The sequence below is a fragment of the Larimichthys crocea genome, unplaced genomic scaffold, assembly GCF_000972845.2.
Source record: "Larimichthys crocea isolate SSNF unplaced genomic scaffold, L_crocea_2.0 scaffold97, whole genome shotgun sequence".
Taxonomy (NCBI): domain Eukaryota; kingdom Metazoa; phylum Chordata; class Actinopteri; family Sciaenidae; genus Larimichthys; species Larimichthys crocea.
The window spans coordinates 2,202,256-2,220,598 of NW_020861315.1; the positions used below are offsets into that span (position 1 = coordinate 2,202,256).

At 42.1% G+C, this 18,343-nt stretch overlaps 1 protein-coding gene across 8 annotated transcripts in view; it reads right to left on the reverse strand.

Moving 5' to 3' along the window:
• LOC104930679 (ankyrin repeat and SAM domain-containing protein 1A) overlaps positions 1-18,343 on the reverse strand; it is a 76,634-nt gene that overhangs the window by 40,730 nt on the left and 17,561 nt on the right. For all 8 annotated transcript variants that reach the window (XR_003462207.1, XM_019257982.2, XM_019257984.2 and 5 more), the window contains one exon: positions 52-348. Coding sequence is in view for 7 of the 8 variants with exons in the window: in XM_019257982.2 (XP_019113527.1) it covers positions 52-348 (297 nt within the window). In the remaining variant the exon portion in view is untranslated. The remainder of the gene's footprint in view (positions 1-51; positions 349-18,343) is intronic.

Here is an 18,343-nt window from a genome sequence, read left to right on the forward strand (position 1 = left end):
ACTGAAGCTTTTAAGTTCGCACACACAGAGAGATGGAGACACAGTACACACCTCGTAGTTGATGTCCATGCCAGCATCCAGCAGCACCTCCACCACAGACAGGTGTCCGTTCCGAGAGGCCAGATGCAACGGCGTGTGTTTCTTGGTGTTGCAGCTGAGCAGATTGGGGTGGGCACTGAGCAGCAGCTTGACGACCTCCAGGCGGCCGTACAGTGCGGCCAGGTCCAGCGGAGTCTCGAACTTATTGTTCCTCATGGTGGGGTCTGTCAGCTCCTCAAGCAGCAACCGCACCACCTGGGAGTGGCCATACTGGGCGGCACAGTGCAGTGGCGTTTCGTTGTCATTGTTCTGTTGGAGGGGGTGAACAGGTGAGAGGCAGCAAGAAATAAAGTGACAAGTCGATTTAATTAAGGAGATCGGTGGAGAAGGCCACAGGGCTGAGTCATGTGTGTTAATGAGTGAGAATAGGTGACTCAGCGGAGTCGTCACAAGGTTACACCAATCAGTGCATAGAGCCCACCACATTAGCAGATTAAAAAAGGTCATGAAAAAGCACCAACCGTGATGAAGCACATAGTGGGGGGGGGCAGACCAGACAGGTGGTGGGGATGGCACTGAGTGCCAGGGGCAGCAGGGTGCTCACAGTGGGGCAGAGTTTCCGAGACAGGTGGGGAATTAGCAGGGACACGGGCCATTTGGACGAGAGGCTAGAGGGTCACTGACATTGTATAGTAACCAAGAGTGAGAGCCGGCCCATTAGTTTGATCCTGTCAAGATGGGATGTCACATCTATAGGGCACTATTTTTTTCTGAGCACACCAAAGTTAGTTAACAACAAGCTGAGGAGTTTTAGACATCAGACAATCACCTATTAATATGAAATTAGATTTTTTTTTTATGAATTATTTGGTCTAAAAAATGTGAAAATAGTGAAAAATGCACATCACAGTTTCTCCGATATCTTCATATCTTCAAATTGCTTAATTAACGGACCAATAATCCAAAAACCCAAATATATTCAACTTACATTTATACAAAACAAAGAAAAACATATATTGGAGATGCTGGAACCAGCTTAAAAATGTAACAATTCAGCAATTAATTGATTATAAGTACAACACATTCAACTAATTATTCCATCACTAGACAATACAGTGGCCTGGTAACTGCCCGACAGCAATATAAACTCAATATTTCTTCTTCTTTCACTCGTATTAGGAAGAATGAGGAGAGGATTCTGTGTTAATATAAAAATCCTATCAACAGCTAGTATTGGAGTTGTTAAAAACATGGACATTATGTAAAAATAATCTCGTCTTTGCAACTTGACATCTTGCTATGTTTTCAAAAAATCTTCATAGTAGCGGACAAGCTAAACGACAAGCACACAAACTGCAATTAAAATCAGTAATTACAATGTAAACTCAGTAAGTGGTGCTTATTGTGATCTTGCATGCAGCAACAAGATCGATGTCTAATAGACCTCAGAACCTCCAGCACTGCTGATGGACGGCCAGCAGGGGGCAAACCATGAAACCCAGGAGCTGAACTGAGAACTGATGGCGTGGGAATTTACTCTACTGACCAATTCAAACAACTAACACGCAATGACAGCATGGATAGTCAGAATTAAGACTTGAACTGCTGGGTTGTGTCTAGAAATGATGGAACAGTAGTGCAGAATGAAAAGCTGCCTATAATAAGACAACACAAGTGTGGCAGAGTGAAAAAATAAAATTACAAATCACTGCTCCCGATCTTTCAAGGTGTGACCGAATTGTAACCGTGTGATTTTTGGCAATTTCCTGGTAAAGCCTGTCTGACTCTACAATTCTATGGCTCTGTTCACATATTGTGCACATATGGGTGTGGCAGATAATGTCAGCTATTGTGGAAGCACATGCTCCGAGCGTCAGTCATTCCAGACACACAGAACCACCTACAAAGAGCGGACAGCTGGCACGAGAAGCCCCCCAACACGGACACGCATGATGCCAGTTTGGGGGGTGACTCCCAGAGGAACATGCCAGCTGTGCCACTGAAAGACAGGGTATCATGTGGAGGTTTTTTAGACAGGTGTCAGTCGCCCCTTCTTTCACAAAGACCTGGTACCAGATGGGATCAGCAGGTATCTCCTTTATTGTTAAAAAAAGGGGCAGAGAGTGGGATTGAGAGAGAGAGGGAGTGAGTATTGTACTATACAGGCAAAACAGGTCACAGCTTGAGCAGAGAGAGGGGAGGTGGAGCTTAGTGAAACAAAAACGACACCTGCCTATCAAAAGAGGGAGCACAGAGAGGCTGGCTGTGAAAAAAAAAACACACTCTTGTCCTGACTGAACAAAACACATGAAGAAAAAAAACAAAAAAACATCCTTTCTCTGGAGGAGAAAACCACGGCAACCTCAGTTTCACTCCCTGGGTGGTTTCATCAGTTTGGACTGAGGATTTGTGTACTTGTTTTGCTCATAATGAACTCAGAGAGAAGTAGCCCGGACCGCACATGAAAAGAGCATGCTGTCTGTCTCCATACACAGCTTTTACTCTTACATGACTTCAAGCGGACAAACAAAACACGCTGCGGTTACGTCAGCGTGATTCAGACTTTCTCTGCTGCTTGAACAGTAATCCAAGTAAATCTAGCGTACGATGATTTACACAAAGCAACAACAACTGGGGAAACGTCAGTTTTATAAATGATGTGTGGGACGAACACTTCAGTATAAAACTGGAGTGAAACAAAAGACATCCAGTGGACTGATTCTCGAACTCGGCCGTGTCAGTCAGCATCCGATCGCATTTAAACAATGACTCACTGATAGGAAACAAGCAACAATGACACATTGCGCCCTGTCTCCTTTGATGCAGCTATGCTACACATTATTCACATGGGGGGTCTTCCTCTATCGCTACAGTTTGTCTCTAAACATTTGCAAAACATAATATTTTCATCTAAAGGTTATGTGAGGACAGACCAGGAGCATCTTTATATTATTAGATCTAACTTTTGCTCTCTCATATCTGTGATTTATGTGGCAAACATTGAGAGTTTAGGGCAACTTTCCTGTTGGCACACTCTAAAAATGTAATATTTTCAAATGTCGTTGACTGTATTCTATAATTATGCGCTGTTACACACACACACACACACACACACACACACAGGTCCACTGCCTACTCGAGTGACTGCTGTGTAACTGCCATGTCACCATGTCAGCACCAATAACCATGCAAAATCTTCTGTGTAGTGTTTGTAGGTGCCAGACTTCAGAGACATTTGTGATGATTTATTCATTGAAAGCCACAGGGGAATCATGCTTATGAATAAAAACTAATTTAAAAAAATACCCACAACTTGAAGCTAGTCTACAGCTTCTGCAGGCACAGCAGACGTACTGTTTGATATCAACATTTCGAGACTCTGAGACAAAAACATTCTGTGATTAGAGTGAATAAAGAAAAAAAGAAGAAGTAAACATGGCACAAGGGGACTAAAAATGGGTAGCCTGGTTTGAAACTAATTTTAGCAGACCAAAATAAAATTCACATTTCAAATTCAATGCAACACTTTTACATTCTCATATAAGAAGGACTCTTACTATAAAAAAGAACAGGATCAACCTCATCTCCACTGTACTACCACAGCCCTCATGAGCAGTCAAACAGTTATGTACTAACGAGACAGAGCTTTGAAGCCTATTGCACAAAATGGCACCAATGACTAGCAGCCGTGCTGAGAAAAAGATTAGGATTCATACGGCACAGCCAAGGCTTCCTGGACAGTCCGTGTTTTTATGAAAATCCTGTCTTGACTTGTGCTGCAGACGGCATAAAACCTCATCCTGATTTAGACCTCAGTACATGTCAAACAAGAAGAGATTAAGATCTCCAGTGGTGTCTACAGCTGATTGACAAACCCTCCTCTAACCAGTAACATCTGGAGATTACACTCCATTGTGTGTTTTCATGCTGTGTGTGTGTGTGCGTGTGTGAGTGTGTGTGCAGTGATGAGAGAGAATGGATGATGTTATGATTCTCACAACCTGGGGCTGAGAGATGGTAACGCGGTTTGATGAGCGGCCTCAGTCACGTGACGTGCAAGCTGGCAGCGAGCATTGAGGCAGCGGTTACGTCACCCTGGCCCCTGGTAGTGGTAGTAGTAGTGGTGGGTGGGTGGTGGAGGGGTGAGCCGAGCTGCTGTTGCAGCTAGTGTGCCAAGGGGGGGGCTGCCTGTGCTCGCTGCATGCCCGTCTCTGCTGCTGCAACCTCAAATCCTGACAGTTTTTGCACATTCATACAAATCACGGACGTCTGACAAACACGTGCACAAGAAATCGTCTTTACCACTTTCAGAGCTGCTGTCGATTGCACAATCTTAAGCTTTATATAAACATTTCATTAACGGTTTATAATACACTATATAATAATATTTGTAAGCAGATATAAATGCACTGTTTTTTAAATCAAAAATAATAACTTCTCTATATTTTGTTCTCCATCATATAACATATTTTAAAACTAAAAATAAAGGTTATTAAATAATATAAATACTATACTCTAAATACTTTATATATAATATACTAAATGAACTAATAACAGGTAGTCACAGGAGTTAATTCAATTAATATTTATACATCACATTACAACTACATTAAACTTTACATAGTTTACATTATAGTACACATGTTTATATACTGCTTATAAAGGCTTATAAAAGCAAGGTGTTACCAATCTTTTTTATATTTTTTGTCTTATTTATATGTTTTGATTAGTCAACTGACAGAAAATGAAGAGACCGCTATTCTACTAATAAATTATTGGTTGCTTATGGAGCAAAAAAAAAAAAGCCTTGCTGTTTCCAGCTGCTTCTCTCTTTTGTATATTATTCTAAATTGCACATCTTTGGGTTGGTCAGACAAAACCAGCAATATGAAGGACATCACGTTGTGCTCTGGGAGTTTGTTTTGAGATTTTCTACCTTTCTCTGAATATTTTGTAGAAAAAAACCTAATCGACTAATTGCGGGCCTATTCTTCTTCTCCATTTGTCAATAACTCTGTAAATACTCTTCTAAATTCTCAAAGTGTTCTTTCCTCTAAGTGCACAGCAACAATAAAATAAAGGCTGACCCTAATAGTGGATACTTATTTGGACTCTGTCACGCATTCCAGAGTAAACAGGCCTTGCAGCCCTGTAATGAGATGGATGTCTAACTGGCTTCCTGCCATAGATTATAACTATGGACTTTTTTTCCCCCTTTTTTTCAGGAAATATTAGTCTTCTCATCCATATTCAACTTTAAAATGAAATAGAACACACTTTCCAAACACAGCTAGCCCAAAAGCTGATGTTAGATACTATCTCTGCTTTCTCTCTCCTCCAGTAAGAAATGGCTCCAACGGCCATCGAAAGACACAGCCTAAAAATTTGCAAATGTGAATTCATGACAATGGAGAAATCCCAATCCTTGTGTTAATTAACAACACCCCCATGATGGGCTCGTCAAAGGGGCTTCAACCATTTGTTGGAGACGAGAACAAGTCCCGGAGGACGAGCAAAGAGCAGAAGGAAACGGGAGGGGGGGGCGTGAAGTGCTGTTGAGGGAAGAGCCGGACACTGAAGTGACAGATAGAGGGGGATAAATGAGCAGGCTGCGAGCGTTGTGCCAAGAGGAAGGAAGGGAAACTCTGCTCCATTGATAATGAGATGACCCAAGTCTGAAGACGCTGCTTCTGCGGCTGCCATCAGAAACTTTCCCTATGTCAGCCCTCTAAGATGCACACCGAGGCTGACAGGAAGACACATGATACACTTTCAGTCTGAGCATACGCATACATCCGCCAAAAGCATTTATTATCATTAGATGTCACTTATTTGACATCTCTTGAACATCCATTATATTCTGTTTGGGATAACATACAGTATATGTCTGAGTTCAGGTTAATGCAGAGGACCCGGATCAACATATATTGTATGAGACATGTGACCTACATAGGAAGAGGAAGTCTGAGTGAGAGGTAGCGTGATATGAGTCTGGGCAGACCGAGGACAAATGTTATTATGGAGTAATGCACAAAATGTATGGTAATTAATAAACAAAGGGGTCAATGAAGACATTTATTATAATGGTCTCTATTAAAGCCAGGAGTCCTATACAATTTCTATTAATAATAATGATAATTAGATGATGATAACGACTTATGGCAGCCTTTCTAGGAAGACATTATTCTTCACAGCAAATAATACAATTAATCTACAGAATCCTCTATAAATGTCATGTTTATCCAAATATATATTTGTAAATGCAAAAAAAATCCTATGTTGAGCTGGACCCAGAGAATGTTTGGAATTGAGCGACTAATATATATTAATAATTATTAATAAATCATCAAATAATTGTCTTTGTCTTATGTGATTGAAAATTAAACAATATGATGACATCATTTTAAATTTGTTCTTCATTTTCTGGAATATTATAGACAAAAAAATAATAATGGAGCAAATATTTCAGAGTGCAAATGATCACTAGTTGCAGCCCGAATTTGACTTTGATATTTTTCGAATTAAGAAGTTGATCAACTCAACTTGTTTTCTAGGAAACAGCATGCACTCAACCTGTGGAACTCTAATATCCAGACAGTGGGGTCAGTCCAAGTCAGCTCCTGTGGTTAACGGATGGCTCTACCCTACAGAGGCACTTGAAACATCAAAGTGTCCAACCCACTGAGGACACTATCAGTAGGAGTGAGCACAGAAGTATAAGTATAATGAATAAACATTAGTCTGGCATGCTTCCTGGACCAGGATGACAAGAGAATTGGACCCAGTCCAGACTGGAGTGTCCCTGAGGAGGACTACTGAATCCCCAGGATGAGTCTCATCACACACCTTTCACGTCTGGCTAGATCACTCCGCCACCAAATGCCACATCTTTCCACCGGGTCACTCATCGCCACTGTACAACCAATAAGCTGTGACAGGGTTACTATGACAACATCCCACCTCTTCCTCTCTTCAGCAACGTGAGCTTTCAAGCACAAACCGGGAGGTGGAGAGAGGAAGAGGAGGGGCAAGTGTGTCATGGAAATATTTATTTGATGCTGATGCCAAGAGACTGCTACACTGAAAACCTCCCATTCTCCTCCTCCTCCTCCTCCTCCTCCTCTCTGTTCCTGGAGTATGAGGAGATGCAGGACACCCCACCCGCCCACTCAGTCACATGATGCCATCAACCATGACTGCAACCAGGCCAGAGCATCCACGTCTCTGATTTATTCATATCAAGGCTTCAATTATTCAGGCTCACGCCCAGGTAGTGGCCCCCAAACTATCCTAAAAGTGTTTACATTAAAGACATCATCCATAATCGCAGCAGACCACAAGAATAAATGTGAAATCCATCAAAGAGACTAAACAGGAAAAAGAAAATAAGTCTCACACAAACATATAGCAGCATTAAAGAAAGCCAGGCTTCCCATCCAAACACTAAGAAGATTAATCCAGGGGAAATGTGACAATGTTCAAAAATAGTGTAGGGCTTTATCTACAGGCCTGGGTGGGTTTCCAGCTCTGCCTGCTAAAAATGCAATCATGGAGTGACCAAAATGCTCAACACTGTCAGAGACGCTGTCAGCTCTGCGGTATCTGCTCAACAGTCATGCTCTTCGTGTAGACAGGCTGTGATTGGGACTTCCCTGGGTAGGTGAACGCAACGAGGGTGGTGTTCAAACTGACATATAAAGAAAAGGAGCCTGGCACTGTATGTACTCGAGATAAGTCACATAAATGAAGGATAAAGAGTAAAAGTTCACTCTGGTTCATTTCCAAGCTGTAGCTTATTAACTGATTTCATAGAGGAAGCAGGATAAGAAATAAACTTTCTTTCCAAAGATTCCAATAATACGGCTAGCATTCATTCAAAAGTTTGGCAAGTAGGTAGTGTGTTCACGAGAGATGCAAATTATTGATTAATTCATTAATCGTTAGTTGATTGACCTTATCGATCGATTAACAATTAACTGATAAGTGGCTTTTTTCCTGAGAACATACATTTCTCACGGTGTCTTTAACATAAAGAAAAATATTGCTTATATACTGAATTTTAAAAAATGCATGTTATATTCCTCAACTAATGTTTTACAGTACCAGTGGGGATATGGTACAGATATGGCATTTAACCAAAATAAATTCTGCACAGAAAATTGAAATACATAAAAAAAATAATTGTGCACTGGCTCACCTGTTGCATGTGAAACATTAAGCAACATAAAATATGTTTTAAAGCTATACAATATGGGCTTAGCCTACACAATATTAAGCCTACATATAATTATCTGGTAAAGTACTTACATGAAAAACTTGAAACATTAGCAGCACCACTTATAAGCTCCCTTGTTCTGAGAAAGGTAACAGTAAGAATATAGCTGCAAGCAGCAATGAGGGGTCCATGCAGATCAGGCGATCATGTAATGTAATAATAGTAATTATCAGCATACATGAAAATTCAGTTTCACATCCAAACACGTCAAGAAAAAAAGCAAAAATGCATTTTTGCTGGTTACAGCGCCCCCTAGTGACCCAATGACACCAGATTTCTTTCCTGCACTTGTGACAACGCCTGAAAGCATGGCATCAAATTTGGGTTTGTTACGCCAAAGCGTTCCTGAGATATGAGCTCACATCGAAATCAGCGGCGAAGGCGCCGATTTCGATGTGAGCTCCTATCTCAGGAACGCTTGGCTGTAGCAAGCAGACAAAGTGGAAATTGAGAAATCCATCATTTTGTGCGGCTTGGTCTGAAGATTGTGTCTGCCGATTTTTGTGAGAATTGGCCAAAATTTGAAACAGCTGAATCTTTAGATTCACTTTCGCCAAAATGCAATATGGCAGCCACAATCTTATGCTGACGTGAAAAATTTTGACAAGACCTGAATTGTGACCTTCCACATTATTGGCAGACATGAAAATTTGGCATCAAATCCAAACACGTCAAGACAAAAAAGCAAAAATGCAATTTTGTTAATTACAGTGCCTCCTAGTGGACAAATGACACCAAATTTTATTGCCACACTTTGGGGGCGGGTCTCGATGCATGTGACCGAATTCGGTCTTCGGAAGTCAAAGCGTTGCCGAGATATGAGCAAACGTCATGTTTGGCGGCGTTGCCGCCAACAGCGATTGGCTAACATGAAAAGTTGGCATCAACTATCAATGGGGCCACCCACTGTATCTGTGGATATGACAATTTCATTTCAAATACAAACACTTCAGGATATATGAGCAAAAACAATGTTTTGCTAATTATAGCGCCCCCTAGAGACGTTATGACACCGTATTTGTTTCCTGCACTTGGGACACAGCCCCGAAGCATGCCATGCAATTTGGTTTTGTTTCGCCAAAGCGTTCCTGAGATATGATCTGACATCGAAATCGGCGCCTTCGCCGCTGATTTCGATTGGCTGTAGCACACAAACAACGTCGAAATTGAGAAATCCGACTAATAACTTTTGTGCGTATTGGCCTGAATATACTCTGTGCCGATTTTCGTGAGAATCCGGCAAAATTTGCGACCGCTGAAAATTTAGTTTCACTTTTGACATTTTCCAATATGGCGCAAAATCTATCATGGCGCATTATGACGTCATAGGGTGCATTGAACTCCCTATGATCCAAGGATTCCAACGATACCTTGTTTTTGAAAATCGCGCTTACGGTTCATGAGTTACATGCACAAATGTACCTTGAACTTTGACCCGTTGGTGGCGCTATACTGTGTTTACTGGCAACATGTAACTTGGTGACATTACACATATGACTGTCCTTAGTCAATGTGCCAAATTTGACAACTTTTTACCATACGGTTCTATGGGCTTCCATAGACTCCCATGGCGGAAGAAATAATAATAATAAGCTTCCATAGACCCCATGGCGGAAGAAATACTAAGATAATATAATAATAATAAGAAAACGTAGAAACACAATGGGTCCCCGCAGCTTTCGCTGCATGGACCCCAATAAGAAGAAAACGTAGAAACACAATGGGTTCCCGCAGCTTCGCTTATGGACCCCAATAAGAAGAAAACGTAGAAACACAATGGGTTCCCGCAGCTTCGCTGCATGGACCCCAATAATAAGAAAACGTAGAAACACAATGGGTTCCCGCAGCTTCGCTGCATGGACCCCAAAAACGTAGAAACACAATGGGTTCCCGCAGCTTCGCTGCATGGACCCCAATAAGAAAACGTAGAAACACAATGGGTTCCCGCAGCTTCGCTGCATGGACCCCAAAAAGAAGAAGAAGAAAAGGTAGAAACACAATAGGTTATGGACCCCAAATAATAATAAGAAAAGGTAGAAACACATGGGTTCCCGCAGCTTCGCGCATGGACCCCAAAAAAAAAAGAGAAGAAAAGGTAGAAACACAATAGGTTATGGACCCCAAATAATAATAAGAAAGGTAGAAACAACATGGATTCCCGCAGCTTTGCGCATGGACCCCAAAAGAAAAGGTAGAAACACAATGGGTTTCCCGCAGCTTTGCTGCATGGACCCCAACAAGAAAAGGTAGAAAAACAATGGGTTCCCGCAGCTTCGCTGCATGGACCCAATAAGAAAAGGTAGAAACACAATGGGTTCCCGCAGCTTCGCTGCATGGACCCCAATAAGAAAAGGTAGAAACACAATGGGTTTCCCGCAGCTTTGCTGCATGGACCCCAACAAGAAAAGGTAGAAAAACAATGGTTCCCGCAGCTTCGCTGCATGGACCCCAAAAGAAAAGGTAGAAACACAATGGGTTTCCCGCAGCTTTGCTGCATGGACCCCAACAAGAAAAGGTAGAAACACAATGGGTTCCCGCAGCTTTGCTGCATGGACCCCAACAAGAAAAGGTAGAAAAACAATGGGTTCCTGCAGCTTCGCTGCATGGACCCCAATAATATTAATAAGAAAAGGTAGAAACACAATGGGTTCCCGCAGCTTCGCTGCATGGACCCCAATAAGAAAGGTAGAAAAGACACATGGGTTCCCGCAGCTTCGCTGCATGGACCCCAATAAGAAAAGGTAGAAACACAATGGGTTCCCGCAGCTTCGCTGCATGGACCCCAGTAAGAAAAGGTAGAAAAACAATGGGTTCCCAGAGCTTCGCTGCATGGACCCCAATAATAATAATAAGAAAAGGTAGAAACACAATGGGTTCCCGCAGCTTCGCTGCATGGACCCCAATATGAAAAGGTAGAAACAAAATGGGTTCCCACAGCTTCGCTGCATGGACCCCAATAAGAAAAGGTAGAAACACAATGGGTTCCCGCAGTTTCGCTGCATGGACCCCAATAATAATAATAAGAAAAGGTAGAAACACAATGGGTTCCCGCAGCTTCGCTGCATGGACCCCAATAAGAAAAGGTAGAAACACAATGGGTTCCCGCAGCTTCGCTGCAGGACCCCAAAAGAAAAGGTAGAAACCAATGGGTTTCCCGCAGCTTTGCTGCATGGACCCCAACAAGAAAAGGTAGAAAAACAATGGGTTCCTGCAGCTTCGCTGCATGGACCCCAATAATAATAATAAGAAAAGGTAGAAACACAATGGGTTCCCGCAGCTTCGCTGCATGGACCCCAATAAGAAAAGGTAGAAACACAATGGGTTCCCACAGCTTCGCTGCATGGACCCCAATAAGAAAAGGTAGAAACACAATGGGTTCCCGCAGCTTCGCTGCATGGCTCATAATCATACTAATAATAATAAGAAAAGGCCAATGGCAGCTTCGCTGCATGGACCCATAAGAAAAGGTAGAAAAAACATGGGTTCCCAGAGCTTCGCTGCATGGACCCCAATAATAATAATAAGAAAAGGTAGAAAACACATGGGTTCCCGCAGCTTCGCTGCATGGACCCCAATTACTAGCCCTGGAAAATTACAAGACATGTAGTACTGAAACACACTTAACATCCCTGAGGAAGGTGACAGTAAAATTAGAGGGCCTCTATTAAACCATTTCCCGCAGAAAAGTTGAGAGTGACGAGTGTGCAGAGATGTTTATTCAGACACAGGAGCAGATAGCGATGAGCGTGCACATAACATCTTAGATTTAGCAATCAGCATGTATTTAATATCTAGTGGCTAATTGATAATTGCTAGGCGCTCACGCTGCTGCAGGTTTGAAGGTGGTATCTTAGTGACCTGTAGAGCTGCTGAACTTAACTTAAAGTAGCACGCAGAGTTTACACTGAGCGTCTTTGTCACATAGCTGCACGCACAGGAGGGGCCCATGCAGATGCATGCAATCATGTAAATTTAATAAAGTATTATTAGCATACAGAAAATTTAGTTTTTTCAACCAAAGACCTCAAAGAAAAAGTAAAAATGCATTTTTTTGCGGATTACAGCGCCCCCTATTGAACGATGACACAAGATTTTCGTCCTTAGCACTTGGGACAACGCCTGAAAGCATGGGCAAATTTTTGGTTTTGTTTTTCGCAAAGCGTTTTCCTGAGATATGGCTCACATGAAAATCCGACGCCTTGCGCGCCGCTGATTCCGATTGGCTGTAGAGCACGCAAACAACTGTCGAAAAATTGAGAAATCCGACTAGAATCTTTTGCGGATTGGTCTGAATATACTCGGTGCCGATTTTCGTGAGAATCGTCAATTTTGCGACTGCTGAACAGTTATTTCATTCAACAAAATCCAAGATTGCGCAAAATCTATATGCGCATTATGACGTCATAGGGTTCATTGAACTCGCTATGATCCAAGAGATCCAACGATACCCTTGTTTTTGAAATCGGGCTAACGGTTCAAAAGTTCATGCCACAAATGTTAAGCCCTGAAATTGCTGACCACGTTGGGTGGACGCTACACTGTGTTTACTGGCGAGACATGTAACGTTGGTGACTACACATACGACTGTCCTCCATCAATGTGCCAATTCACAACTTTTTACCATACGGTCTATGGGCTTTTGCTAATTATGACGCGCCCCTAGAGGCGAATGACACCATATTTGTTGCCTCCCTGCAACTTAGGACCAGCTTGAAGGCAGGCCATGCAATTTGGTTTGGTTTGGCAAAAGTGGTCCTGAATATGAGCGTCACACATCGCTATCGCCCGCCTTCGCCATTGATTTCGATTGGCTGTAGCTGCAACAAATTGAAATTGAAAAATCGTCTAATATCTTTTGGCAGATCGTCGAATATACCCGATTTGCCGATTTTCGTGAAATCCGTCAGAATTTTGGACCGCTGAAAATTTAGTTTCACTTTTGACCATATCCAATAGGGCAGCCAAATCTGTACGCAGATTGTGAACATTGTGAATAGACGCTTGAATGTGACCCTTCCAGAGTAGTTAGTAGACATGAAAATTAACGGCCATATCCAAACTGCACAAGACAAACAAGCAAAATGCAATTTTGTCAATTACAAGCCCTCCTAGTGGACAAATGACAACCAAATTTATTGGCACGTTGGGGCGATCTCGATGCACGAACCAAATTTTTTGGTCTTTTCGAAAGTCAAAGAGTTTGCCGAGAAGATGAGCAAACGTCCTGTTTGGCGGCGTTGCCGCCAACAGCGATTGGGTAACATGAAAAGTTGGCATCAACTATCAATGGGGCCACCCACTGTATCTGTGGATATACAATTTCATTTCAATACAAACACTTCAGGATATATGAGCAAAAACAATGTTTGCTATTATAGCGCCCCCTAGAGATGTATGACACCATATTTGTTTGTTTCCTGCACTTGGACACAGCCTCGAAGCATGCCATGCAATTGGTTTTGTGTCGCCAAAGCGTTCCTGAGATAATGAGCTGACATCGAAATTGGCGCCTTCGCCGCTGATTTTCGATTGGCTGTAGCACAAAACAACGTCGAAATTGAGAATCCGCTAATAACTTTTGTGCGTATGGCCTGAATATACTCTGTGCCATATTTGCGTGAGAACCTGGCAAAATTGTGACCGCTGTAAATTTAGTTTCACTTTTGACATAATCCCAATATGGCAGCCACAATCTTTACGCAACGTGAACATTTTTGACAGGACCCTGAATTATGACCTTCCACTGTAAATTAGTAGACATGAAAATGGACATCATATCCAAACGCATCAAGAACAAAAATGCAAAATTCAATTTTGTTTATTACAAGCGCCTCCTAGTGGCAAATGACACCAAATTTTTATTGGCCCCTTTGGGGGGTCTCGAAATCACGTGACCAAATTTGGTCTTCGGGAAGTCAAAGCGGTGGCCGAGATATGAGCAAACGTCGTTTTGGCGCGTGCCGCCAACAGCGATTGGCTAACTGAAAAGTTGGCATCAACTACAATGGGGCCACCCACTTATCTGTGGATAGTGACAATTTCATTTCAAATACAAACACTTCAGATATATGAGCAAAACAATGTTTTGCTAATTATATATAAGCGCGCCCCCAGAGACGTATGAACCATATTGTGTGTCCTGCACTTGGGAACACCCCGAAGCAATGCATGCAATTTGGTTTTGGTTTCGCCAAAGCGTTCCTGAGATATGAGCTGACATCGAAATTGGCGCCTTCGCCGCTGATATCGATGGGCTGTAGCACACAAACAACGTCGAAATTGAGAAATCGAATAATAACTTTTGTGCGTATGGTCTGAATATCTCTGTGCCGATTTTCGTGAGAATCCGTCAAAATTTGCGACCGCTGAAAATTTAGTTTTCACTTTTGACATTTTCCAATATGGCGCAAAATCTTCATGGCGCATTATGACGTCATAGGGTGGCATTGAACTCCTATGATCCAAGGATTCCAACGATACCTTGTTTTGAAAATGGGCTTACGGTTCAAGAGTTAACATGCACAAATGTACCTTGAACTTTGACCCGTTGGTGGCGCTATACTGTGTTTATGCCACATGTGACGGTTGACATTACCATATGACTTCCTTAATCAATGTGCCAAATTTGACAACTTTGACATACGTTTCTATGGGCTGCCATAGACTCCCATGGCGGAAGAAAAAAATAATAATAATAAGAAGTAATAATAATATAAGAAAACGTAGAAAAACAATGGGTTTCCCGCAGCTTCGCTGCATGACCCCAAATAGAAACGTAGAAACACAATGGGTTCCCCGCAGCTTCGCTGATGGACCCCCAATAAAGTAATAATAAGAAAACGTAAGAACACAATGGGTTCCACGCAGCTTCGCGCATGGACCCAAATATAATAGCTGCAAGCAGCAATAGGGGTCCCATGCATCATGGCAATCATGTAAATGTAATAATAGTAAGTTTTACATATGAAAATTTAGTTTTTCACCAGAAGACCTCAAGAGAAAAAAGTAAAATGGCATTGTTTGTGATTATAAGCGGCCCCCTATTGACCGAATGAACACAGATAGTTTTTTCGTTTCCTGCACTTGGACACGCCGAAGCATGGCATCAAATGTTGGTTTTTGTTTCGCCAACAGCGTTCCTAGAATAGGGGCTCACATCGAAGATCGACGCTGCCACTCTGATTGTCGATTGCTGTAAGCACGCACAACAAAGTCGAGAAGTGAAAAGTCCTGTCTAAACTTTTGTGCGGATTGGTCCTAATATAATCTGTGGCCGATTTCATAGAAATCACGTCAATTTGCGACGGCTGAACATTAGTTTCACTTTCAACAAAATCCACGATTGCCGCAAAATCTATCATGGCGCATGATGACGTCATAGGGTCATTGAAATCGCTATGATCAAGCAAGCCAACGATACCTGTTTTGTGAAAATCGGGCTAAGGTTCAAAAGTTACATGCACAAGGTACCTAAAACTCTGACCCATTGGTGGCGCATACTGTGTTTCTGGCAACATGTAACTGGTGACATTACACATACGACTGTCCTCAATCAATGTGCCAAATTTCACAACTTTTTACCATACGTCCTATGGCGTTTTGCTAATATCGCACCCCCTAAGAAGAAATGACACCATATTTGTTTGTTTCCTGCACTGTGACACAGCCTTGAAGCATGCCATGCAATTTGTTTTTGTTTTGCCAAAATGTTCCTGATATAGAGCTCACATCGAAATCGCCCTTCCGCCATTGATTTCGATTGGCTGTAGCATGCAAACAAAGTTGAAATTGAAAAATCCGTCGAATAACTTTGTGGCAGATTCGTCGGAATAACCCCTGTGCCGATTTTCGGGAGAATCCTTCAAAATTTGTGACCGCTGAAAATTTAGTTTTCCTTTTGAACATAATCCATATGGCAGCCACAATCTTACGCAGACGTGAACATTTTGATACGACCTGAATGTGACCTTCCAGAGTATTAGTGACATGAAATTTAACGCCATATCCAACGCATCAAGACAAACAAGCAAAATGCAATCTTGTCAATTAACGCGCCTCCTAGTGGACAAATGACACCAAATTTTATGTGGCACACTTTGGGGTGGGTCCGATGCACGTGAACCAAAATTTGGTCTTCGGAAGTCAAAGCGTTGCCGAGATAGGAGCAACGTCCGTGTGTCGGCGTAGCCGCCAACAGCGATTGGCTAACATGAAAAATTTGCAAAACTATCAATGGGGCCACCCACTGTTCTGTGGATAGACAATTTCATTTCAAATACAAACACTTCAGATATATGAGTAAAACAATGTTTTGCTAATAATACGCCCCTAGAGATTATGACACCATATTTGTTTCCTGCACTTGGGATACAGCCCCAAAGCATGCCATGCAATTTGGTTTTGTTTCGCCAAAGCGTTCCTGAGATATAAGCTGACATCGAAATTGGCGCTGCCGCCGATGTTGATTGGCTGTAGCACACAAACACGTCGAACTTGGAAATCCGACTAATAACTTTTGTGCGATGGGGCCGGAATATCTCTGTGCCGATTTTCGTGAGAATCGGCAAAATTTGCGACCGCTGAAAATTTTGTTCTTTTGCATTTTTTCATATGGCGCAAAATCTATTAGGGCGCATTATGACGTCATAGGGTGCATTGAACTCCCTATGACCCAAGTGATTCCAACGTACCTCCTTGTTTTTGAAATCGGGCTTATGGTTCATGTGTTACATGCACAAATGTACCTTGAACTATTGACCCGTTGGTGGCGCTTATACTGTGTTACTGGCAACATGTAAACTTGGTGACATTACACATATGACTGTCCTTAGTCAATGTGCCAATTTGACACTTTTTACCACACGGTTCTATGGGCTTCCATAGACTCCCATGGCGGAAGAAATAATAATAATAATAATAATAATAATAGCTTGCAAGCAGCACTAGAGGGCCCATGCAGATCATGCAATCAGTAATGTAATAATAATAATTATAGCATCCATGAATTTAGTTTTTCATCCAAGACTCCAAGAGAAAAAAGCAAAAATGCATTTTTGCGGATTACAGCGCCCCCTATTGACCGAATGACACAAGATTTCTTTCCTGCACTTGTGGGACAACGCCTGAAAGCATGGCATACAAATTTGGTTTTGTTTTCGCCAAAAGCGTTCCTGAGATATGGGCTCACATCGAAATCGACGCCTTCGCCGCTGATTCCGATTGGCTGTAGCACGCAAACAACGTCGAAATTGAGAAATCCGACTAATAACTTTGGTGCGGATTGGTCTGAATATACTCTGTGCCGATTTTCGTGAGAATCCGTCAAATTTGCGACTGCTGAACAGTTAGTTTCACTTTCAACAAAATCCAAGATTGCGCAAAATCTATCATGCGCATTATGACGTCATAGGGTTCATTGACTCGCTAGAACCAAGGAATCCAACGATACCTTGTTTTTGAAAATCGGCTTAACGGTTCAAAGTTCATGCACAAATGTACCTAAATCTGACCCGTTGGTGGCGCTATACGGTGTGCACGCCAACATGTAACTTTGTGAAATTACACACATACGACTGTCTCAATCAATGTGCCAAAATTTCCACACTTTTTACCATAACGGTCCTATGGGCTGTTTTGCTAATTATAGCGCCCCTAGAGACGAAATGACACATATTGTTTCCTGCACTTAGGACACAGCCTTGAAGCATGGCATGCAATTGGGTTTTGTTTTGCCAAAGTGTTCCTGAGATATGAGCTCAAATCGAAATCGCCGCCTTCGCCATTGATTTCGATTGCGCTGTAGCATGCAAACAAAGTTTGAAATTGAAAATCTGTTTAATATCTTTTGTGCAGAGTCGTCTGAATATACCCTGTGCCGATTTTTCGTGAGAACCGTCAAATTTGTGACCGCTGAAAATTTAGTTTCACTTTTGACATAATCCAATATGGCAGCCACAATCTACGCAATGTGAACATTTTGGAGACGACTGAATTGTGACCTTCCAGAGTATTAGTAGACATGAAATAACG